The sequence below is a fragment of the Suricata suricatta genome, chromosome 8 (assembly GCF_006229205.1).
Source record: "Suricata suricatta isolate VVHF042 chromosome 8, meerkat_22Aug2017_6uvM2_HiC, whole genome shotgun sequence".
NCBI classification, from domain to species: Eukaryota; Metazoa; Chordata; class Mammalia; order Carnivora; family Herpestidae; genus Suricata; species Suricata suricatta.
Window position 1 is genome coordinate 24,613,327 of NC_043707.1, and position 26,566 is coordinate 24,639,892.

At 42.4% G+C, this 26,566-nt stretch overlaps 1 protein-coding gene across 1 annotated transcript in view; it reads right to left on the minus strand.

The window, feature by feature from the left end:
* Positions 1–26,566, minus strand: part of GALNT17 (polypeptide N-acetylgalactosaminyltransferase 17) — a 430,076-nt gene that overhangs the window by 249,997 nt on the left and 153,513 nt on the right. Inside the window, exon 2 of the mRNA XM_029948842.1 lies at positions 21,586–21,769. Coding sequence (XP_029804702.1) covers positions 21,586–21,769 — 184 coding nt within the window. The remainder of the gene's footprint in view (positions 1–21,585; positions 21,770–26,566) is intronic.

Genomic DNA, 26,566 nt, shown 5'->3' on the forward strand with positions numbered 1-26,566 from the left:
CAGAGAGTGGAAGTGGTTGGCTGCATCCCAGGGCAAATGTCAGCAATTTCCTATGGCTCAACCAAACCACAGCAAAAATACACACAGTGTAAACTAAATCTACTCCTAACAATTGGATATCCTAGCTGTATCCTAAAACCTTTTAGTGAACTTGTTTGTTTAAAAATTAGTTCATTTGATCATACAGATTTTTTTTTTTTTAAGTAGGCTCCAAGTCCAGTGTGGAGCCCAACACAGGTCTTGAACTCATGATGCTGAGATCAAGACCTGAGCCAAGAGCAAGAGTCAGATGCTTAGGGGCGCCTGGGTGGCTCAGTCAGTTAAGCGCATGATTCTTGATTTCGGCTCAGGCCATGATCTCATGGTTTAGTGGATTTGAGCCCCCGCATTGGGCTCTGCACTGTCAGTGCAGAGCCTGCTTGGCATTCTCTTTTTCCCTCTCTCTGCCCCTTCCCCACGCGTTCGTTTTTCTCTCTTTCATAGATAAATAAGTAAAGCCTAAAAAAAAGAGTTGGGTGCTTAACTGACTCAGCCACCCAAGTGCCCCTATTCATCCAGATATGAAGACTACCAATTCAGGTAAGATGTGATCTCCATTATCACAACTTTTAAGGAAAAGGAAGAAATGTGATTTCCAGGTCCCAGGAGACACTGAAGCAAGAAGCCCAGAAGGAAGAAGTACTTTGTGACAGAAAAGTCATTTTGCAAGTTTCCAGGAACACGGCAACAGCCATCACTCCATACCCAGCAGACAGACAAGGCCTGGGAAATTGGCCTGAGCTGCATATAATGACTTTGGTTTTACTAAATCTCAGATACCGGATTGTCATTTGTTCCTCTCTCCTCATAGCAAGGTGTAAAATACAATATATGAAGAGATTTTCTTTTAACTGCCTGATGGCTATAATTTACATCAAGAAATAAATGAGCCAGGGACACCTGGGTGGCTCAGTTGGTTAAGTGTCCAACTTCGGTCATAAACTGGTGGTTTGTGACTTCAAGCCCCACATCGGGCTCAGTGCTGACAGCTGAGAGCCTGGAGCCTGTTTTGGATTCTGTATCTCTCTCTCTCTCTGCCCCTCCCTCACTCATGCTCTGTCTCTGTCTCTCAAAAATGAATGTTCAAAAAAAAGTTTAAAAAGAAAGAAATTAATGAACCTACAAGAACTTACTAGTGACCAATAAGTTCTTGTTGAATGAATATATAAATGATGACACAATGGGGCCCATAATTATCACATGAGTTACCCAAAGTCCCCCAAATTCTGGGTTTGCAGTGCTGCGACCAAGGGTAATTGTTTCCATATATTACTTTATCATTTTTCTCATCTACACCAGTGACTTCCAAACTTTAAAGAGCAAAGAACCAACTGAGGTGTCCCTTGAAATGCAAATCGCTGGGCCCCTCTTCCAGGGATTCTAATCCAGTCTACATAAAGTGGAGTCTAAGAATCTGTAATACACGGAGAACCTCAAAGGATTTTGATGTGATCGCTTCATTGAAGTAGGTCAATATTCTCATCAGTACGAACTTTAATTCAAGTATCGCCCCACTTTTAAAAACAGCTGGAGAGGAGCGTCTGGGTGGCTCAGTGGACTTCGGCTCAGGTCATGATCTCACAGTTCACGAGTTAAAGCCCCGCATCGGGCTCTGTGCTGACAGCTCAGAGCTTCGAGGCTGCTTTGGATTCTGTATTTCTCTCTTTAAATTAAAAAAAACAACAGCAAAGAGAATTTGGGGCTCCCAAAATCCAAATTTCTCACTACATTCTGCAAAACAGTAATAAATGGTGGGTAAAAGAAAAAATAAAATTATAGCATTACTATAAGATGAAGAACTCTCAAAACTTCAAGTTCTCAATAAAAGAGGAAACAGGAAAAAGCAGGGTTCATGATCCCGATACTACTGAATACAAGACAAAAGGCATTAAATGCAACCAATTAAATGGAACAAAGGTGATTTTTTGAATGCTAAAAGCTGTAATTCACAGTAAAGCTATAAAAAACTTTCCTATCTACACACCAAATGGTGCAGCAGCCATCTTTAGGAATTAATACAATAGGTGTAAGAAAACATGGGCAAGAACCCACACTAGTAAGAAATATTAACACTCTACTCTTAGCATAAGCAAAGCAAAGAGACAATGAATAAAAATATAGAATTCTTAAATAATGCAATCAACATGACAGAATTTATGGTCATTCATCAAACTTGATGCCTAGAGAAACACAATATACCTTCTTTTCTCAGGGAAGTTGTAAAAAATAACCACAAAGGAAACATCAGTACCTATCACCCAACAGAAATACTACAAACAACACTCTCTGATCACAATGCGATGCAATTAAAAATCACACATAAATATTTTAAAGCCATCCTCCTGGGAACTTTTTAAAAACTACTAAACAAATCATGAGTCCAGTGTAAGGAGAAACCAAAATTAAAGTACTTCTGAAAAATAATGATAATGAAAACACCACATAATGTGAGTGGGGAACTTTCAAGCCTTAAATAAGAAGAATTTTTAAGGCCTTTAAAAGTTTTAGCAGTAGGGGCATCTGGGTGGCTCAGTCGGTTGAGCATCTGACTCTTGATTTCGGCCCAGGTCATGATCTCATGGTTTCTGCGATTGAGCCACTGACAGTACAGAGCCTTCTTTGGATTCTCTCTCTCTCTCCTTCCCCTACTTGTGTGCATGCTGTCTCCCTCTCTAAATCTTTTAGCAATAAAAATACTTGAATTTCATCACCTGCTCAGAAAGCTAGAAAAAGAACAACAAAGTAAGCCACTAGGAAATACAAAGAAGGCAATAATGAATACAAAAGCAGAAGTCAATGAGTTAGAGAATGGAACAATCCACTATCTCATCAACTCAAAATTCTAGTTTTTAAAAAGCAATTTATAAAACAAGACAATCTCTAGCTAGTTTAATCAAAAAAAGGAAAAAGCACAAAGATATAAAAGAAGAAACCAAAGGGGAAAATAACTGGAACAGTTTTTTTTAAAGAATTATTTATAGGTGTATGCAAATAAATTTGAAAGCCTCGATGGATTGGACAATTTACTAGGGAAGGACAGTTTACCAAAGTTGACCTTATTAGAAACAGAAACCTTTAACAGACCTGTTTCCCCAGGAGAAACAAAAAAACCATCAAGATTAGTAAGAGCGAGTGGGTTCCCAGAAAGAACTCCCAGGACCAGACGGTTTCATAGGTGAACTCTACCAAACTTTCAAAGACCACACAGTCATAAATCTCCATAAATTGTTCCAGAGCTTTGGAAAGGGAGAAAACTTCCTAAATCTTTTTTATTGATACCTAAACCTCTTAAGGAGAGCACAGAGAAAGAGAAAGAGAGAGAACTATAAATACTTTTACAAAAAGTATTCTAATATAATATGAGTGAATATCACATTTAGAAAATAATACATCATGGTCTCGTGGAATTTATTCCAGGGATGCAAACTTGATTCAGGATTAGAAACTCTAATAACATACATACAATAAGGGAAGAAGAAGATCTACGATTACTTGTAGAGGTACAGAAAATACTGAAAAACCTTCAACAAATGCAACTTACCCTAAAAAAAAAAAACCTCAAGAAAGTAGGAATTGATAGATACTTTCTTAACCAGGCAAACAACTCTACCATCGACCTAAAACCAGCATCTTACTACAGGCATTTCCGCTAAGGTCAAAAACAAGGCAAGGGAACCCACTCGCTCTTATTAAATCAACATTGTATTGGAGGGCTCAGGAGATCTACCAGGCAGACACCAACTTTAACCAAGTGATCAACATGAATGTCACCAGTAATGAAACAAATAGATCCCACATGGGTCCTCATAAGACGTGCTGAGATGGACATGTTCCTGCACAATAACATAACCTGAACTAATTCGGAAGAAACGGACATGTCCCAATTGAGGGACGGTTTTCAAAATAACTAGACTGCAGTCTTCAAATGTCAAGGCACCTGGGTGGCTCAGTCAGTTAAGCGTCTGACTCTTGATCTCAGCTCGGCTCTTGACCTTGAGGTTGTGAATTCGAGCCCCACCATAGAGCCTACTTAAAAAAATATATATACGTTTTATATATATGTGTGTGTGTGTGTGTGTGTGTGTGTGTGTGGACATACACACACACACAGTAAACACATGTAATCAACATACATATATGTGTGTATTTATATATATAATATACAAATATCTATAGTTGCTAGAATTTAAAACAAATTAAAAATACCAATGTCATGAAAGACAAAGAAACTCTGAAGGACCATTTTGAAACAAACGAAAATCATCACAAAGGAATGTAATACAGGACCGAGAACTTTGGTTTTCCACCATTGAGACAACTGGTGATACGTGAGTCAGCTCTGGAGACAGGTAGTATTATCCAGATCATTCTATGGTTAGGTAAGAGAATTTCCTTGCTCTTAGGATATACATCCTGAAGGATTCAGAGGGAAAGTCAGATCACATCTGCAACTTATTCCCAAACAGTTCAGGAAAAAATACATACATATGGAGAGATAGAAATATTATAAAATGCTAACACTTGAGGAATCTGGGTAAGGCGCATGTAGAATTTTTTATTCTGTTCTTGCAACTTTTCTGTAGGTCTGAAGTTATATCAGTGAAAATTTATAATAAACGTAATGATGTTAATAAGATTCCCAAAGCCGTTAGAGGCAATCCCGTGACTCTTACCCTCTTCACAATAAAATCACCAGGAGTAATCAACTTGTCCCCACATCCTCTCTCCCACTCCTTCCTCAGCCAATCCCAAACAGGGCTGAATACCCTTGTGGAGATCACCAGTGAACTTCCTGTCACCAGGAAGTGTGCCTCTCAGCACCACTCTTGGCTAGTGACCACTTCCTTCTGGAAATACTCTCTTCTTCTGGTTTCCGGGTCACTACATTCCCCCAGATTTCTTCCTTCTTTATTTGCTGTTCCCTCTTCACATCCATTACTGGATTCCTCTCTTCTTCCTATCTCTGAATTTTGGAATGACCCAGCACTCAATCCTGGGCCCCTGCCTCATCTTCGGCTCTCTTTAGTGACCTCAGTTTTGATGGACATCTCTTTGCTGCTGCCTCCAAAGGTATATCCCCAATCCCAACCCCTCATCTGAGCTCTAGGTTCAAAAATGGTTCAATCACTTATCTGATATCTCCAATTATAAGATGCTCATCCTATAATTCTACTTAAGATATCCAAGTAGAATTCTTAGATATCTCCCCAAATCTATTCAGTTTTCAGTGGTCCTTAGCTCTGTAAATGCCACTACCTTCCAGCCATATGGTTCTACCTGCAACCTGGCTGCCTCCCTTGATTACCTCCAACACAAGCCTCTCCTCACTTCTTCACCTCCCTAGGCTCACCTGGTCGAAGTTGCTATCATCTCCTACCTGAGCCGTCCTCCAAACTGGACTCCTTGCTTCACTCTTGCTCTTTACAGCCCGTGCTCCAACAGCACTTGGAATGATGTTTTAAAAGCATTAACCAGATCATGACGCTTCTCTATATCAAAACTCCAGCAGCTTCCATTACTATTAATATTACTTAGAGCTGCCATAAGAAAATGGGTGGCTTAGAACAACAGAAATCATAGCTCTGGAGGCTAGAAGTGTGAAATCAAGGGGTTTGGGGCCATGCCGAGGGTTCTAGAAAAGAATCCACTTTTGCTTCTTCCTAGCTCCTAGAGATTGCTGACCATCCTTGACATTCCTTGGCTTGTAGATGCATTATCACTTCATGCTCTGCCGCTGTCTTCTCACATCCTTCTTCCTTCTGTGTCCATTTGTGTCTTTGTGTCTCCTCTCTTCTTATAAGGACACCAGTCACCTTGGACGTAAGGCCGACGCTAATCTAGTATGACCTCATCTTAACTTAGTTTCATTTGCAAAGACCATATTTCCATAGGAGGTCACATCAGAGCTTCCGGATGGACTTGCATTTGGGGGTACCACTCTTCAGCCTAATATGCCGCTTTTTATCCCCATTGGAATAAATCCCAAATTCTTTACCACTGCCCACATGATCGGGTTCCCATCTACCTCTCCATCCTCCTCAAACCATGTGCCAGTATCTCCTATCAGTTCCTAAAAAAGCCAAGCCCACGCCAAACGTGGGGCCTTTCTAAGGACTCTTGCTTCTGTCAGGAATGTTTTAAAGCCTGGTGTCTGAGTTACTGGCTCCTGCCCATCTCTTCTATTTCCCTAGTGGACCTTCCTCTAAACCACACCCTCATTTCCAGTTACTCTGTGTATCAGCACTCTGGTTATTTACTTCAGAGCACTTACCACAATATATATTTATCTTGTGTTTCTTTTTCCCGGCTTATTATCTGTCTTTTATTATAATTTCAGCATCCAACACAGTACCTGGTACATGGAAGCTGATCAATGAGTATTTGCTGAATGAAGAAATTCGTGTTTGTTTGTATGTATGATACCCATCCGTTACAATTCCCATAGAACCTGCCCATGGCTCTCTACATGGTCCTTGAAAGTGTTCATTGAAATCAATGAACTAATAAATTCCATCAATTTCCTCCATGTCACAATTTATAGTTCTCCTGAACAGAATTCACAAGAATTCTCCTGAACAGACTTTGTAAGACAACAACAATGCCTCTAATTCTGCCACCAGGGTTCCTAACATATATTAAGAATGCTGTTTTGGGGCACTTGGGTGGTTCAGAAGGTTGAGCACTTGACTCTTGATTTCGACTCAGGTCGTGATCTCATGGTTCATGGGATTGAGCCCCATGTTGGGCTCTGTGCTAAGTGTGGAGCCTGCTAAGGAGTCTCCTTCTCCTCCTCTTTCTCTGTCCCTCCCCTGCTCTCTCTCTCTCTCAAAATAAATAAACATTTAAGAAAAAGAATTCTGGGGGGCAGCTAGGTGGCTCAGTTGGTTAGGTATCTGACTTTAGCTAAAGCCATGATCTCAAGGTTCATGAATTTGAACCACACGTTGGGCTCTGTGTTGACAGCTCAGAGCCTGGAGCCTGCTTTGGATCCTATGTCTCCCTCTCTCTCTGCCCTCCTGCATCCACTGTGTCTCTCTCTCTCTCTCTCTCTCTCTCTCTCAAAACTAAATAAACATTAAAGATTTTTTAAATGAAAGAATTCTGTATCTAGCATATTGTAGTCCAAGATGCCTCAAATGTCCCGTGATCAGATATTGCATAAGTGAACCTACATGCAAAATGGGACTGGACTCACCAAGACGAAGATCTAAGACCTTCTTCAAGGTTACGTTATGAATAGAACTGTGTTATGAAAAATCTCACGTGTGTCCACAAAGCATCTGAGAGTTATGGAGGGCTCAGTATCATTATCAAGGGTCAAGTGTGCAGCGGCATGCTGCCCACAGAGGCACTTCACAATCCTTTATCATCACAACACGTGCCATTATGGGGATTTTCAAGGAATGATAATTCGTGGTACATCTACTTGAAGCAATTCTGTATTTATTTATTCAATTGAATTATTGATGTTACTCATAATGAAATGCAACTCGACACGGCATTGGGTCCATCAAGTCTTCTTTTGCTTTCATTTGGTTTGCTGCATATGACTATTTTTATGCAAATGAGGTTATGATGACATTAAACATTTTCTACTGATTTTCCAAGAACAAATATGTTCTCTCCATATGCCACAGTCTTCTTTTGCCTGCATCCATCCTCAAAGCTCTGTTGGCTGATCAGAATTTTTTCTAAATTAACTCCAAGGACATTCCATCTGTAATACTGATGAGTCTGTCTCCCTCCGCAGTGCACATAGAGCTCCCATTAATACCTGAATTTAGCCCATTTCGCCCATTTCGCCAGAAGCCTTACGCGCTCCCCCCCCAGCTCTCGCTGCACTGTAAATCTCACCTTGTTACAGAGCACTGTGGCACTTCCCCTGCTGCCACTTTGGGGGATGTTTACTCTACTCCCAGAGCAAAAACAACCAACAAATCCACACAATAAAAAAAAAAATGGCATTGTGATTGCAGAGACGTTTGCCTCTATTGATTATATTCAGGGCAGGGAAACAAATGTTTCCAGGGAAGTATTTCACATAACTAGCCACTAAACAAATCAGAGTGGAATTCGGCAGGCTGCTTACACCGGACTCGTGCAGGCTGGTTTGGGCTCTCTCATGTGTGTGTGGGGTGTGTGTGTGTGTGTGTGTGTGTGTGTGTGTGTGTCTGAGTGTGCACTAGTACAGTGAGGGGCAATAGGTCTGGGTAGGCAGGAGAATCTTCTAGAAAGATACAGGTTGCAGACTGCAGGAGTCCCCAGTTACAGGCATTGTGGGAATTTCTGAGCATTACTAGAGGGGGGCTATTTGCCTACAGTTAATGCACGCCTGCAGTCCTTACGTTCAGCATCAAAGGGCTGCAGAAGCAAGGACAACCTCAGCTGTAAATCCCAACATTGGTTTGATTTAAGGTTATAAATCAAGAATTCCATTTCCCATGGTCACATCTACATCTGGGGAACATGCATTGGTACTCAACAACCCTGGAGGTTGTAAACACGCCACGGAGCTGATCCATTGGCATAGACAGGGCAAGGTTCCTGTTGGTTTCCTTCTATCCGCTGATTTCAAGTTCCCCATGCAAGCAACTAGCACTGGTCCAGAAAGCTCTCTGGAACAGAAATGGAGGCGAATCTTTCCTGCAACCTCGCTTTCATGCATTTAGATGAGAATCCTTTCACGTTCAAATGAGAGATTAAATTAATGTTGCCAGTTCATAAACTTTTGGGCGGCCTGGCTGGCACTGTGGAATCCTTTTTTAAAAATTAGCTAAATCGTTGACCCGCATGCTCGCGATGCCCTTGGTGGCACAAACAGCATCTCAGCTGCGAATCTAACTCTTGACCCTAGTCTCTATGTTTGAAACATTCTGGAGGGTTGTCCGCGGTTGATTTTTTAAAAATATTTTTAATGTTTATTTACTTTTGAGAGAGAGACAGACAGAGTGTGAGCAGGGGAGGGGCAGAGAGAGAGGGAGGGAGATAGAGAATCCAAAACAGGCTCCAGGCTCTGAGCTGCCAGCGCAGAGTCCGATGCGCGGCTCAACCTCATGAATCATGAGATCCTGACCTGAGCAGAAGTAAGACACTTAACTGACAGAGCCACCCAAGTGCCCCCAAATGAGGTTGATTTCTATTCATTTTCGTTTATTGAACAGATGCCCTGGAGGACATGGACATGGAGGGAACAGGGATAGGAGGGAAGGTAAACCAATAACGAAGGATGGGCACCCCCCCAAGTGTGGGGAGTCCCACCCTGCCTTGCCCCTCATTCACTCTTCCACCTGCTTTGCCCATCTCAGAAAATGGTGGAGTCCCGAGATGCTCAAAATTTTAAAAAATAAGAATCACTCAGGTGAAATCGCACAGGTGAATCAGCTTGTGAAGATGTAGATGTCTCGCTCCCCATTCTGGAGGGCTAACTGGGAGGTGAATCTGTCTACCAGGGCAAAGACTTGACAGGTTTTATTTTTTAAATTTATTTATTTTGAGAGAGAGTGCAAGCAGGGGAGGGGCAGAGAGAGAGGGAGAGAGAGAACCCTCAGCAAGCCCTCGAGGTCACCACAGAGCCCGATGTGGGGCTCAATCCCACGAACTGAGTGATCACGTTCTGAGCCAAAATCAAGAGTCAGATGCCTACCTGACTGAGCCGCCCAGGCGCCCCAAGACTTGACAGTTTTATCCAGCAGCTCTGGTGAATCAAATGCAAGGGCCACACTTCCCAAACACGATAGGCCTGCTGAGTATCAATCTGATGAGACACTGGGTAACTGGGAAGCTTCTTAAAAAAATCAATACTGATGCTTGGGCCCCACTCCCAGAGATTTGTTTTTTAATTTTTTTTTAACATTTATTTATTTTTGAGAGACAGAAAGAGACAGTGTGATCAGGGGAGGGGCAGGGAGAGAGAGAGAAGACACAGAATCCAAAGTCAGGCTCCAGGCTCTGAGCTAGCTGTCAGCACAGAGCCCGACGCAGGGCTCAAACCCACGAATCGTGAGATCAGGACCTGAGCAGAGGCCGGATGCTTAACCGACTGAGCCCCCCAGGCGCCCCCGCTCCCAGAGATTCTGAGTCAATCACTGTGGGGGAGAGTATGGCCATCCCAATGGGGAAATCTCCCCAGCAGACTTCAATGCCCTGTCGAAACTGAGAGCCACCACGTTGGGAGAATCCAGGCCTTCAGAGAAGCAGGGATCTGGGCCCTAGAGCTTCCATATTTCACACTATTACCCAAAGAACATTCCAGACCCCTGTCTGAATAATCACATTTATTCTAAGATCCATCATTCCATAGCAGGCAGGAAATAATGATGAATATTGGGTCATTTGCCTCTTGACCGTAACAGTCGGGGATTTTAAGGCAGAAGCATCCAACCGAGGCAATAAAAGGTTCTCTCTCTGTGCTGCAGGGACCCAGAGCAGACTGGAAGATGAGGCAGAACCCCTTTGCCCTCCCCCAGCTGTCCCAGGCCAACGGCCGGCCTCAGAGGCTGTGTCAAGCTCCAAAACTGGACCAGCTTCACAGAGAGTCTCAGAAAATCCAAACTTCACTGAGAACACAGGCATCCTGCAGACGAGGCCACAGCAGATCAACACCTGATCTCTTAACACTCTCTTGCCATTTCAGAGGTTCTCAACATAAGGAATTAATTCCTAGAGAGGAGCCCAGACCTCAGACCAAGGACTCTGGACAGCCCAGCAACCCACATCTTCTGCAAGCTCCAAAGAACTTACTTTGAGGAACATTCTAGGCTTTGTAATATCCAGCCCTTTACATGGAAAATTATTTTAGTATGCGGTGAAAGAAATCATCTCCATTTTTGAAAAGGTAAGAACACATATAACATCTGATCCTTGAACTGTCTGAACTGGATTCTAGCAGGGTTTAAACTGCGTTGAATACCTTACATGAAGATTTTTAGAGAACAGTCCTATAAATGTATTCTCCCTTCCTGATGGTTTTCGTAATAACATCTGCTTTAAGCTCTAGCTTACCCTACTCTTGGAAGGCAATGTAAATTGCATGTAACACACAAAATATGCAGGAATCAACTTTTGATGTTACCGGCTAGGTTTCTGGTCAACAGTAGGTTATCGGTAGCTAAGATTTTAGGGAGTCAAACATTACAGGCAGATAGTCACCAGCACAGAGGTCAGCACCCTTAACTCCCACGTCACTCAAGGGCTGACTGTAAACTACCTTTTTAGTTTGATTGACACTGATGATGGCAAACCTGGTATCGTCCTGCCACCTTCTGCTATGCATCTTATGCCCTCAAAATACCCACTGGCCTTCCTTCTCGGGAGGAATGTGGCAGATCCCACAGCTGAGCCTTCTGACTCAGGCTCATCACAGTCTGGCATCTTCCTCAAGCTTGGTCCCCTGGATTTTTGTGCCAACTTGGCAGTAAGAAAATACTCGTTATCCTAGATTTGAGTTTCCCGTATTAGAGATATACAGCTGTGCCCTACTCTTCAGGTTGACGTTTTCCTAATGATTCTGTCGTTACATGCAGGGTGTTGTAAGGATAGGGGGTATGTAGGATGAAAGACCTTTAAGCTAGAACTACAGCTAATAATGATTGATCAGGTATCATTCATATACGAGAAAGGCTCAGACAGCTGCCTGGTAGATCAGTCTATGCAGCTCCCAGGAAATAATCAATTTACTCCCCACAACAATTCCGTGAAGTAAGTACCATCACATCACCATCTTACATATGAGGAAACTGAGGCAGTGAAAGGTTTAATAACTTGCCCACAGGTGCAGGGCTAAGAAGAAGCAAAGCTAGACTTGGAATTCCAACAGACTTCCAAGTCCATGCTCTTGACCTCTATGAAAAGCTCTCAGATTAAGATTTTTAAGTGATGTAGACACGCTGTTCAGACCCAAGCACCCCACAAAAGTGGGATCAACATTCACCCCACAAATACTTTGGGAATGATTGGATATTAAATGAAGGGCACCTCCATTTGCATAGTCCCATCACTGTGGGAGAGGACCAGTTCTAGCCAAAGAAGTTCCTTCCTCTAAGTGAAATCAACTTTATGGTAAGACACTTCTTACACTCAAAAATATTGCACTATTATATTTTCCGAAATTTTCCCAAAAAAGTACTGTATCCCTGACAGAGGGTTTCAATTCTATCACACCACATATGAGGGGGCCTTCATGTGCAACACTTTAATCAAATTCAAAGTGCAATTTTGGGGTGGTGGAATTTTGTTACAATTGGAAGGGGTAAAAGGGACGAAGAGAAGCAAACAAAGGAAGTATATGCATGCAAGCACATGCGCGCGCATGCGCACACCCCTCCCCTCCGCCCCACAATTCTCCAAAGAAACTGTCCTGCTCCTCTGACTTAGAACCTCTCTTCCTTCTGACAGTGCCAGAATGGGGTAGAAGGTTCAGGGCAGGGCCTGAAGAGGCAACTTGGTGTGGGGGCAAGTGCACAGGCCTCGAAGACACACACAGAGTTGGGTTTGACTCCAGGCTCCAGCACTTACCGGCTGTGTGACCTCGGGCAGGTTACTCAACCTCTCCTAACCCCCTTCAACTCATTTATAAAACAGAGCGGGGAGCAGCTCCTTCAGAGAGCAGTTAAATTTAAACAAGATCAATAAAACATGCAGCACAGTGACAAAACATAAAAGGCAGTCAATGAAAGGGAATAATTATTGTGGTTAGCGATTCAGAGACGCTCCTAAGCATGCACCTATTTATAATGTCGACCAACAAGTATTTATGGGACAGGTCCCCTCTGTGCTCACATCTGTGAAAGACAAAGTTTAACACAGGATTCTTGACCTACTTTAAGGTGCTTTCGCTCTCCTAGGAAACCAGCCTATGAGACACAGGATACTGAGCATCAGAGAAATAATTCAGAAAAAAAGGCCCAGTCACCGATTCAATAATCAGATGTTTCCTTTTCACAGGCGGCAGAGAACTTGAGTTGGGTAATTATAACACCATAACTTATGTACACACACAGACTCCACCTAAGATACCCCCTGGACTTGGATGATTCTCAAATCTCCCTGGTCATCCTGGACGTCGTTCCTGACCTCCATACACAAACTTGGTGCAGCTGTCCTCTGGACATGACATGAAGACAGTCCACAGACGTCCCACGGCAGGTGGGTCCAAGGCGGACATTGTTGGAATAGAACAGATGAGAATTTGTGACAGTAAAGGAAGGGGGGACTCTCCAAGCAAAGCAAAATGAATTCAAAAGGAACCTGACATCTGGATTTATAAGCAGGAGACCAAAGGAGAAATTGAAGATAAGAGCAGTAGAAACTGCCCATAAATTACCACTGAGATCTGGGGGGAGGAGGCCAGCCATCAAAAGTGTGCAAGGATCTCAGCACTGGCTTTACTTAGCACAGATGGATTTTTGTGCTGCTGGATGGTGCCTCCTCCGTGTTACCAGGTAATCAGGGCAAGCAGATCATTAATATGCTACGATATGATGTAGAATGGGCTATCTCCACGAGGGATGGGAGTGGGGTTTTTAAAGCCTTATCTAACTTCCAGTGACACCAAATGTCACCTCGCTCGCACGTGCATTGTCACAGGATGAATGAAGCTGGCAGATTCATCTCATGTGGTTGCCTCAAGAAAACCATAACTCAGGGAAGACGTGGACAAGCAAAACTACCGTCTTCCACACAAAACATGAACTCTCTCGCTGTTAATGAAATCACTTCACTCTGTCTCCCAAGCTAGAAACTTCTGATTGCACCCACTTCATCCATATCCAATTAGTTGCCTCATCTGGCTGATTCTCCAAAAGTTTTTCTTGAATCTGCCTGTCCGCTCCATCTCTGCTTAGTCCTTGGTTTGCTGCATAGAAACCATTTCCATAAGAATAGTAGGATAATAATAAAATGCTCGCTCTGTTATTAGAGTGGCAATATCCTCCCCGTTGGATAATGCCTAGCACTCAGCTGGCACTCCACAAACGTTGGGTGGATGGAGAAAAGACTAAATATATTTAGCCAACCTGCTACCAGCCTCCATCTTCTGTAACCTACCCTATGCATTCCTGCCACAGTTAATCAGTATCTTTTGAAAAAAAAAAGGGGGGGGGGATTATACCCATAGTTCCGTCTTGCCTCACATCCTTTGGCAACATCTACTGACAATGATAAAGTCCCCACTGAAACCCAGGCTGGCACATGAGTGCCTCACAATCTGGCCACCTGCTTGCCCTCCAATTTCACTCTCAAAGCTCTGTTCCAGCCCAAAGTCTAGGTGCTATTCTCCTCACCCTCGAATCCAATAATTTATCCAGTCTCCTAGAGGCACAGGCTGCTTTCTCTTAAATGCCCTGTCTTCTCTTTGGAGGAAAAGCTCCCTGCTCACCAATAAAACCAAGGCTACCTCGGCACTGCTCTCTAACTCCTGGGCACAGCCACCTGCCTTCCTCCCCATGCTCTTGGACTTCCGAGAGGGCTCGGCTCCTCTCTGTGCTGCTGGCACAGTGCCCAGCAATTGATTGGAGACTTCAGTCAAAAACCTTTCTGGGGGCTCCTGGGTGGCTCAATCAGTTGAGCCGACTTTAGCTCAGGTCATGATCTTGCAGTTCATGAGTTCAAGCCCTGCGTCGGGCTCTGTGCTGACAGCTCAGAGCCTGGAGCCTGCTTCAGGTTCTGTCTCCCCTCTCTCCCTGCCCCTCCCCCACTCACGCTGTTGTCTCTCTCTCTTTCTCTCTCTCTCTCAAAAATAAATATCAAAAAATTTTTAAATCATTTTTAAAATTTTTTTTTAAAAAACAATGAAAGAAAGGAAAAGAAAAAAAGCCCTGAGACCAAAGAACAGTGTACAGCTTAGAAAAGAAGCCTACATACATAAAACATATAAACTGCATAACATAGAACACCTCCAAATAAAAGAGTTATTTACAAGGTTTTCATTTTCTGTTTCTGTTTTGTTTTTTGCAAAAGCTGCTTTGTAAAGAAATGGACAGACATTTTAAACAAAAGATACACACCTGGTATGATATTCTCAAATAAACCGTAGATGGATAAAGGAATGAAACAGAAGAGTCACAGAAAAGCACCATGAACAGAATAGAATATTTATAAGTCTTTCTGAGGGATGATATCTTTCTGGGCTTTAAAGCAGTGAAGAAATGAAATTGGCAAGATTGACAGTTTGGGATTCATACAGATTTAAATGATCAGTCCGGTGGAAGAAAAAAAAAACACATAGAATCGAAATGAAACAGAAAACAACACTTTGGAAGCCATTTGTGTGTCAATAGGACACGCAAATGGTTAATTCCGCCACTCCCAAAAAATTCCTTCACGTTTCTAAGAAAAACAATTTTCTTAAACATGGCGCGAGAATAAAACCGTTAGAATTAACGCAACATAAGCTTCTGTACAAAACTGCAGTGAAACTAGCTGATTTAAGTCCTCTACGCTTGGGAGGACTATCTTCACCAGAAGGATCTTACCCATCAGGGGACTTGGATCTCACAGGAGGAAGAAAACTACCCCAGCCCCAGACGCCCGCCTCCCGTCACATCCCCAGAGCTCACACATCAGAGCTTCTACGGACATGTCCTTCACCACTCTTGGATGGCAACCATTAATCTGCAATCAGCAAAGATTCATTTGGTGACTTTTGCTGCGGAGCCCAGATTTATTTACAGGGGTGCCTCTGGTTACCCATGAGCAGGTTCTCAAATTCATCTCCATTCCACCTTCCAATTCATCTTCCAGAGAGCTGCCAGGATGGTCTAAAAAGGCAAATGTGGTCCTCATCCAACCTACCTCTTCCTTTCTTCCCTGTCTCTTTCTTCGACCATACTTTCACCCTTCCTAGCCTGGACCTTGTGTTTTCCTGTGTAGATGTACACTTAATGCTTAGTTAAATTTTATGAAAACAAAACATATACAGTCTTATCTCCTTTCTGTAATCTCCATGTACCTAGTAACAATAATGATGCTAGTCTATCTTCATGATTGAATTTTAGACCTTTTCAATTGATTTCCTGTTTCTGTGGATGAAGACTGAATGGCCTGAGACCCCCCACACCTCACACACACGTTTTGCCTTCCTCCTTCTTCTGACCCAGCCATACCATAATTTGTAGGTAAATAAAATATCCAGCATTTATATTTGTGTGACTATATTGTCCCCAGCTGGGCCAGACAATATACAGTTAAAGTTCCTTTCTTAAGAAACTCTTGGGTTTTTTTCCTGTGGTTAACAATTGCTTTGCTTTGTCAGAGTTTGTTTTTTCCCCTTCTGTTTCTATCACTAATTCAGTTCCAAACTTTCTGAAAGAGTGGTTTAAAAAAAATCTTGCAAAGGCAAGAAATACAAAAATAAACACGTGGGACTATATCAAACTAAAATGTTTCTGCTCAGCAAAAACAAAACAAAACAAAACAAAACACCACCCACAAAATGAAAAGGCAACCTACTAAGTGGGAGAAGATATTTGCAAATCACATATCTGATAAGAGATTGATATTGAAATGTACTCCAACTCAATCGCAAAGAACACAAACAATCCAATTAGAACATTGGACGGAAAATCTGAACAGACATTGTTTCAAAGAAGGCATACAGTTGGCCATAAGGCACATGAAAAGATGCCCCCCAACACTCATCATAAAGGAAATGCAAATCAAAACTGCAAGATAATACCTCACACCTGGCTCGTATCAGAAAGACAAGAAATAAGTGCTGGCAAAAATGTGGCGAAAAGGGAATCCCTGGGCCCTGTTGGCAGGAATGTCAATTGGTGCAGCCACTGTGGAAAACAGCCAGGAGGTTCCTCCAAAACAAGAAAGAATAGAACTACAGTAAGACCCGGCATATCCACTTTTGGGTATTTATCTGAAAAAAATGAAAACACGAATTCAAAAAGATATCTGCATCCCCACGTTCACTGCAGTATTATTTACAACAGCCAAGATATGGAAACACTGTAAGTGTCCATCAGTGAATGTGTGGATAAAGAAAATGTCTCTTTCTCTCTCTCTCTCACCCACACCCACGCACACACACACACACACACAATAGATTACTATTCAGCCACAAAAAAGAATGAAATCTTGCCATTTCTGACAACATGGATGGACCCTGAGGTCACATTAGGCTAAGTGAAATAATTCAGAGAAAGACAAACACTGTGTGATTTCACATATATATGAAATTTAAAAACAAAACAAAAACAAGCTCATGGATAGAAAAGACTGGTAGTTGCCAGAGGCAGGGGCGGGGTGGGTGAAAGGAGTCTAAAGGAAGAAACGTAATAAAGTAAGTCCTGGGGATCTAATGTATAACATGGTGACTATAGTTAATAATACCCTATTCATGTGTGAAAGTTGCTGATACAGAAGATCTCAAAAGTTCTCATTACAAAAAAAACAACCTGTTAATGATGTACAGACATTAATTAGACTGGTCAGACTTGTCTCGGTCTCTTTACAATGTCTACATATGTCAAGGCATTATGTTGCACACCTGAAACTAATATAATGTATGTCAATTATGCCTCAATAATAATAATAGCGATAATAATAATTCTTGATGTAGTCAAAAGCAGTACTCTGGAACATCTCTTCATTAGCTCCTCCTGTAGTACTCTCCTGATTCTTCAATACTATCACCATTCTCTTTCTTACTTTACTCCGTTGTTTTACTGGAGCATATCCTTAAGTAGCTTTCTGAAAACAGATGAAGGGAAGGAACAATTGCACAGACCCTATAGAAATGTAATGTATTTACTCTGTCCTTACTCTTGGCACAAAGCATTCAATGGCTGACCACAGAATTCAAGGTTGAAAACAGTGTTGTCTACTTATCTCCTAGAGTTCAATGTTGCTACTGCAACATCCAATACCAACTATTTATTTGATCCATATTTTTTCTCTGAAGGCTCAACTCTCTCCTCCTCCAACCTGTCCTGAAATTTTACATTTACAGTTTTTTTAATTTGAAGGTCTCACTGGCTTTATTAAACAATTCATTCACAAATGGGGCAGCATCCCAGCCATAAAACAGAGGGGTGATCTGAGAAGTTGTGCAGCAACATTCACATGCCATGATGTGGGTTTAATTTTTCTTTTCATCGATCCTGTAGACACAGGGCTGGGCCTTCTAACCTGAAAGCCCGTGTCCTACCGGCCTGGAAAATTATGCTGCAACATTAATCTGACCATTTTCTCCTGTTTTCTCTGTTCCATTTCCAATATTCCTATTATTCATTGTTGAACTGGCTGGATGGATCCACTTCTTTGATTTTTCTCTCCTGTTTTTCATTTTCTGTCTATGTGCCAGAAGTTTTTCTCGATGCTATCTTCCACTCTTTTATTGAATTATTTATTCCCATCTTATTTTTAACTTCCCAGACTTCTCTATTATTCTCCGATTGTTACTTTACCATAGCACTTGGGCTTGTTCTGTGAATAAAACAAGACATTCCACAATCTAAGTCACCTATGTGAGTTTTCAAGTTTAGAGTCTCTTCCTCCTCCAGATGCTTTTTCTATTGTTGCTGCTGTCATTAAGGCCTTTTGTAAGTGAGTCACTCCCGAGATGTCCAGGGATCCTGGCTTTCCTTTCTTATTTCGGACTAAGACAGCGATGTATAAACAAATGAAGCTTGACAACAGGCACACCTTACTATTAAGTGAACTGAACTCTGGGGCACTTGGGTGGCTAAGTCGGTTAATTGCCTGACTTCAGCTCAGGTCATGATCTCACAATTCATAGGTTCGAGCCCCATGTCGGGCTCTGTGCTGACAGCTCAGAGTCTGGAGCCTGCTTCAGATTCTGTCTCTCTCTCTGCCCCTCCCCTGCTCGTGCTCTGTGTGTGTGTGTCTCTCTCTCTCTCAAAAATATATAAACAGTAAAAAAAAATTTTTAAGTGAGCTGAAATGAGAAATTTGGGAAGGGGAGCCAACTGTCATATTGATTAGCCTGTTTCTTAGCCTGGTTTCCTCAGAATGGATTCTTCAAAGAACTGATTTACAGGGGTGTCAAAGCCTGAGGGGGGAGGTAAGTAATGATGCTGAGGGTGTCCCCAAATGGTATGCAGCCTTAACCTCTGTACTAGCCTACATTTAATCTCCCATATTCTTCCAGGCAGGGAAGGGCAGAGCCTGGCTGAGTGGTGTTGGAGAACGAATCTGGGGGTACAGCGGCAGTCCCTGTTTTCAAATCTACTCCCCAGCCCGCAGAAGTACCCAGAGCCTCTGAAGCCTGAGTCTCTGGAGTTCTGAGGTGTTCTGGGCTGCACTCTTCAGCTCTTCTGACCCCACCCTGCCACACGCAGGAGGTTGAGTCCCAGCCTCATCCCTTTTGCTGTCAGTTACCATTCACCCCTCCTCTTTTGATCTTCCAAAATTGTGTAGGTGTTTCTTCTTTGATGTCATCCCTAACGTATTCAATTGTCCCTTATAGATTACCATCGTCTCCAGTTCTTTCCTATCAGCTTAGCAAAGTTCCAGGAGGACCCTGACGCCAAGTGGTAGATTCAAGACACCATGCTAAGGTACAGAGCACTACTGAGCCATGCATTTCCCCTTGAGCATGCCATGTTTTTATTTGTGCCCCCAACTCTGCTATTGGTCTGGTACCTGGTCCCTCCATATCTTTCTCCCTTTGTCCATCTTCCAACCCTTAATGGGGCTGATAGGGTTGAGATGAAGATCAGGCACCATCTCAAACCTCCCTGTAGAGGCTATGTCCATCTCTGGCTTGACACACACCGCAAAGACCACAATGAACCAAATAAATCTGCCTGCAGTCTACCTCCATCCTTAGAGAAGTAAGTAGGCAAGGACTGTGTCTTTCCCAGTGTTCTGTCTTCAGTATGGGGAAAACCATCTGGCACATAATAGATGCTCACTAATATTTGTTCAACTGACCCACTTCCATTAAGCTCCATTTTGGAAACATTTTCATTCCCAAAGGAGTGAAAAAAAAAAAAAAACCACCATTGCTCTGTTTATTTGCCAACATCCAAACAAGAAAGGCTAATCAGAGAGCACCAGGAAATGAAAACAGCCAGATGTGTTTGAGAGCAAAAGTCCAGGAACACGAAATAGCTTCCAACGAGGGGGGGATGTATGTTTTCTTAGCGATTCAAAATGAATGTATGTTTATTAGGCAGAGAGAGATTTAACAGGTTTCTCGGCTAATGCTGCAATTTTAAATCCATTTAAGATAATTTTCTTTATCTTGAATCTATTTTTCTCAGTAACCAGGATACTTAACTGATTTGTACAAAATCCATTTGAAAAAGGAATAATCTACTCTAAGCAAAGACATACTCTAAATGGGTAAAAGGAGACACTACACATCTAACAGAAAACAAAGAACCTGTTAAGCCAACGTGGATACCTGCCTAGAAAATAGGTTTTCCTCCAGCATCTTGATTCTATGACCAATCCCTCTTCTCCATTTCCCACGGAGAAAATAAATAATTCCTGAATCTGAGTCTGCAGAATAGACCTTTCATGACACAATCAAGATGCAAACCACTTGTTTAAGAGGGAACACTCTCAACAGAACATGGAATGTACCTTCTCACCCATCAGCTTGGCAAAGCGCTTTTGAAATGCGAGTCCCCAATCTGGGAAGGGACAGGTACTTTTCCAACAGGAGTAAGGATTGCCATAAACTTTCTAGAGAACAAGATCCCAATCTGTACCTAGGGTCTCCAAAAGTAGTCCTATGATATGCTATAAGGATTGTACTTTTAGAAGTGTAGATTGAGAAAGTAAATACCAAATCCCAGCGCATAAAGATCTGAGTCAGAAGACATTCATCAACTTGTTATTTAGAATAATGAAAAACTGACAATAAGCCAAATTTCTGACAAGAGAAATAATGATGATCATAATGAATCATAGTTAATAACTTCAGAGCATGCTGAAATAATATTAAGTGAAAAAAGGATAAAAACAATATATCATATAATCATAATCTGTATAGAAAGTTGACTCAAAGGCAATATACTAAGATTTTACAGATTATAGTCTCTAGGTAGAGATCATGGCGATTTTTGTTTTTTACTTAAAACTTATTATTTTAAGGTTGAGGACCTTCCTATATGTTTCACAGGTCCCTTTATAAAAATTTAAATACTTTTTTGGGGGACACCTGGGTGCCTCAGTTGGTTAAGCATCTGACTTAGCTCAGGTCATGATCTCAAGGTTTGTGAGTTCGAGCCCCACATCAGGCTCTCTGCTATCAGTGTAGAGCCCATTTTGAATCCTCTGTCCCCATCCCCGCCCCTCTTCCACTTGTTCTCACTCTCTCTCTCTCAAAAATAAACAAACATTATAAAAAACACAAGTAAACAAGCAATGATTATAAATTATTTTTTAATGTAAATTCTTTATTCATATATTTCATGGTCAACAGTACTTGGTCTGTTGACTGTGAAGGAGACTGAGTGAGATGCTCCTTTGTTAGTTACAAATAACACAAGACCATGTCACAGACTCGGGTCTACACCCACCCATGTGACGAAGCAAGCTGTTCTGAGTGACCGAACCCCAACTTACTTGGTGGGACGATAATCCGGAATGGAACGATCCAGTGAAATTTTTTCACTGAGGTAGGAGTTGTAGCCATACTTCTCATGGGGCCCCTTGGCTTTCTCTTCTTCGGCAGGGGAAAGGGTAGCAGGAAGGCCCCCTTTGCCCCGCCCACCATAACCTTCGATGAGCCCCAAGGATTTGGATAAGCCTAGAAAAAGAAGGGAAAAAGAATTATTTGAAAACCACCACATCAGGACACGTCACTCCAGCTCAGCTATGGCTTCGATGGGAATTCTACTATTACCTGCCACAGAAAAAATTTACGTCCCCAAGTTATCAATCCAGGACGATGCCCTGAACACATTCATATTGAGAGGAAGTTCAGGGCAACTGGGAGTTCTGGGGTGGAGTCTAATTCCCAGTAAGAAGCCTCTCCCTCCCTTGGGGAACTGACTGGATGGAGGTCTATAAAAAGAAGAGATTATCTAAACTGGGAGCAATGCAGACCGAGGACACAGGCAACAGGACAGAACTGGGGGTCTCAGCCAGGCTGGCTCTCCTGCCTCCATGGAGGCAATTCCAAGGCTCCCAATTCCCTGAGATACACGTACAACACAGAAGAACAGCCAGTAACAGGGAACAGCCAAACCTGCAGGTGTTTTTGCTTCATTTAAACAGAGAATGACATACAGATTGATTTTATCATGAGTTGAAAGCGTGTGACCACCTGACACAGTTCTCTACCTAATGGTTTTATTTAAATCTCATCTAAATGGCAAAAGGAAATACGCAATGTTTGAGAATAAATCATAGAGAGAAAAACCCCACAAGGGTGATAACCATGCCAAGAAGAGTGGGAGGCCCCTGTAACAAGCCTCACTGAGCAATGGCACGTTCCCAGGATGGTGGCAGCTTTATACCTACTGTTCCATTATACGATAAACAGTTTGATGGGCAATTTTGAAATCCAAGAGTTATGGGAGGTTTTACTTCTCGCCTAGAAAACTTCTGCTATGAAGGGCTCTCATTCCTTTTTGCCATTTCAAATATTCAAGCCACTTAGCATACATGCTTACGTGCACACACACACACACACACACACACATGCACACACACCACTTTATCTATAAAAGTCCCATTGCTGCCTCCGGCAGGAAGAAGACAGAGGAGAGTTGTAATCAGAGCCCTCGGCTTTCATGATGGGCGGCCCATGGAGCTGAGGAGGATTCGAACCTCCGAGGAAGGCATTCCCAGACCAGTCAAAGGCCAACAAATCTGTTCAGTCACAGAACGGGGCTTCATCACATAATGGCAAGACTCTCCTGCCTCTCTGAAAACAGAAATGTATTTTCTGTGATACTGAGATCAAAAAGCAGAGCTCGAGCAAGCGTCTCAGAGGTGGCCTCGGGTGAACATCATTTGTTCTGCCGGAGAATCATGTCCACTGTCCGCAATGATCTCCAGGAACCCTGACATCTTTTCTGCCTGCCATCATCCCAACGGAGGGGACATCAACTGAGAAATGGATTATTCCAGCCCTTCGCATCTACTTCCCGATCCCTGAGTTCTCCTTCCACATCAGTGTCCCACGAACATTCCAATAACATCACCTTCCCGATGCTTGAAAATCTCTAAGAACTCTTCCCACGTCAAGCACAAAGACACACCTGCGCTGGGTTGAAAACTCTCTCACTGTAGAACATTGCTGTTCGGACTGTAACATGGTGCAGCTCCTTTGGAAACAAGTTTGGTGGTTCTTCAAAATGCTAAGCATCATTTTACCACATGACCCAGCAATTCCATTCCTGGGTATAGACTGAAGAAAAAGGAAAAGATCAGCTCACACAAAAACGTGTATGGAAATGTGCATAGGGGCATTATTCATATTAGATGCATGTCTATCAATTGATTAATGAACACACGAAATGTAGAACCATACCATGAGACACTATTAAGCAAAAAAAAAAAAAAAAAAAAGGAAGAAAGTAGAGATACACACTACAACATGAATGAGCTCTGAAAACATTATGCCAAGTAGTATGTGTGATTCTGTTTCTATTACATGCACCAAACAGGCAAATCTCCAGAGACAGGAAGTAGAGGAGTATCTCTTTCGGGCTGAGGGCATTGCACTAGGAAATGATGAGTGACTGTTAACGTATACAGGGTGTCTTTTTGGGTGGGGATCATGTCCTGGAGTTAGATTGTGGCGATATTTGTATAAACTTGCAAATATTTGAGAAGCCACAAAACTATATATGTTTTATGTAGATGAATGATACGGTATGTGAAAAATATCTCAACAAAGCTATCAAAGAAAACCGATGCTGCATTAGACAATTCTGTTTCCAACAAGATGGAAGGCTAAAACAACATGAAAAGTATCTGATAAAATGCCTAGAAATGCAGAATAAAAACCTTTGAAGGAGATTTTAGACGCATCGCTGAGCTTGCAAGGAAGAAAAGCAAATTCCCAGAGGTAAGTCACAATCAGAGCTGAGACTGTACCCACTGAGATGGAGAGAAGGATGGATTGCTCATTAACTCAAGATGTGGTGTAGAGTTCTAATACACACAGGATATGAGACCTTTTGTACGCCTTAAATGTTTCATAATTTTAAATGATGAAGGTGCCGGGCTGAGTGGTAGACTCCTGACTATCCATAACTATGAATAGGGCTTTAATTGGAAATAGAGTCATCGCATATGGAATCAAACCAAGATCACGGGTATCCTCATAAGAAAAGAGATGTGGAGATACAGACACAGAGGGAAGAAGGTCATCTGACAAAAGATGCAGAATTGGAGGATGCAAATGTAAGCCAAGGAATGTCGAGGATTGCTAGCAACTACTAGAAGCCAGGAAGAGGCAAAGAAGGATTCTTCCCTAGAGCCTTCCGAGGGCTGGCCAACACCTTGATTTCAAACTTCTAGCCTCCAGGGGTACGAGAGAGGAAATTTCCATGGTTTTATGCCACTGAGACTGTGGTCGTTTGTTATAACTAATGCAATGAATATCAAAAAACAGAGGACAGGGCCTGGTGGCTCAGTTGGTTGAGTGTCTGACTTCAGCTCAGGTCATGATCTCGTGGTTCATGAGTTTGAGCCCCACGCTGGGCTGTATGCTGAAAGCTCAGAGCCTGGATCCTGCTTCCAATTCTGTGTCTCCCCCTCCCCCCCTCTCTGTTACTTTTTAAAAACTTGTAAGATAGTGCTAAAGCAATAGTTGGAAAGAACTATATAACCTAAAATATATATATTGGGGGGGTAGACTGATAATTAATGAGGTAAGCATCTAACCTGAGGAGTTCAAAAATGGAGGAAACCCAAAGAAAGCAATAATAAACAAAAGAACAGAAATGAATGACTACACATGCACAAAAGAAAGACAGAAATGAAGGAAGTTTTGAAAAAAATGGTAGGGAAGCATACAGAGAGGAAGAGAAGGAAAGAGGAAGAAAGAAAGAAAAGAAAAGGTGATGGAAGAATAACCTCAACCAGGCTACATCAGGATAGATAATGGATGGATGGATGGATGGATCTATCAATCAACTGATCAGTGGATCAACAGACAGATAAATAGAAGATAGATAGACAGGTGGATGGATAGATGGATGCATGGATAAATGGATTGAGGGATAGATGGATGGATAGAGAGAGAGAGATATAGACAGGTGGATGGATGGATGGATGGATGGATAAATGGATGGAGAAGAAGGTAGGTAGATAGAGAGAAGGCACATGGAGCCTTCACAGAGGATTTATCTATTCATCACAGTAGACACAGAGCCTAGAGTCCACGATACTTTTAGGGGCCCAGGAAAATGTTTAAATTTCATTTAAAATCAAAGCAGCATAGTCATAAAATAGAATTTCTAATACCATATTTTAACAGAGGAAGAAACTCACAAAGGCCAAAGCACCTCGAGCCCACAAAAAGTCCTTTTGTGGCCCTTATTCCCTTGAGGTTAGAGTCTTATCTATAAGAGACAAGCACCTAAAGCATAGAGAAGCAAAGTAACAAGATCTAAGGCATAACTTAACAAATTTTCCCTAGAAGGTGGATCGCACAAGGACAGACCCCAGGCATGAGCAGTAGTGGCAGCTACCGTTGGCAGAAGAGCACCTTTCTGAGCACCTTTCTGAATGCTGGACATATACTACAATGTTGTATCACTGACTCTCTTGACTATACCATGAGGAAGGTGTTCTTTAGATCTCTCTTTGACAAATGAGGACACTGAGTCTGAGAATGTAGTAATTTTGTCCAAGGTCAATAGTCAATAAAGGAAGACAGACTGGGGTCCTGGATATAGTTAGTGATTCAAAGGAAGACAAATCCCGGCCTCTGTGACAAATAAGGAGCCCAGTTCCAAGGCTCTCGCAGTAGCTGACAGGGGACGGCAGGGACCTCTTTTTAAGGCAGTGGTGATAGATCAAAAGGAGAGGAAATATTTGGGAAATATTTAAGAGATACCATCACAAGGCAGGAGACAGACAAGCGTTAGAGGGGGAAAGAGCAGGAAGAAAGGAGTGAGCCTGGCTTCCAGCGTGAGGACTGGGTGGTAACACCACTCACAAAGATGACTTCCATACTGCATTTGTGGTCTCTGAGGCACCCATGGGGCATTCGGATAGAGCCCAATGTCCAGTGGGGGGCTGAAACATGAGAAGGGAAGATCAGGTGGCAGACGAAGACTAAGATTTGAACCTGGAAACCACCAGCATGACGGGAGCCATAGCCATGATAGAGGGTGGGGGTGGATGGCTGGAGACAGATCTCAAGCAGCAAGAAGAAGAAAGAGAGATGACGCTCAGGAATTTCACAATATCTAGAGTAGGAATTGCATTCTTCAAAGTGTGTAACTTCATCGATCTATACACGTGTTCCATTATGTAAGCGACACTCGGAGATCAAGACCTCAAGGAACCCATGGAATGGAGAAATATCTCAGTAAGAACCACATGGTTGAGCTTCTTGCTTGTCTTCACAGATCCATACAAC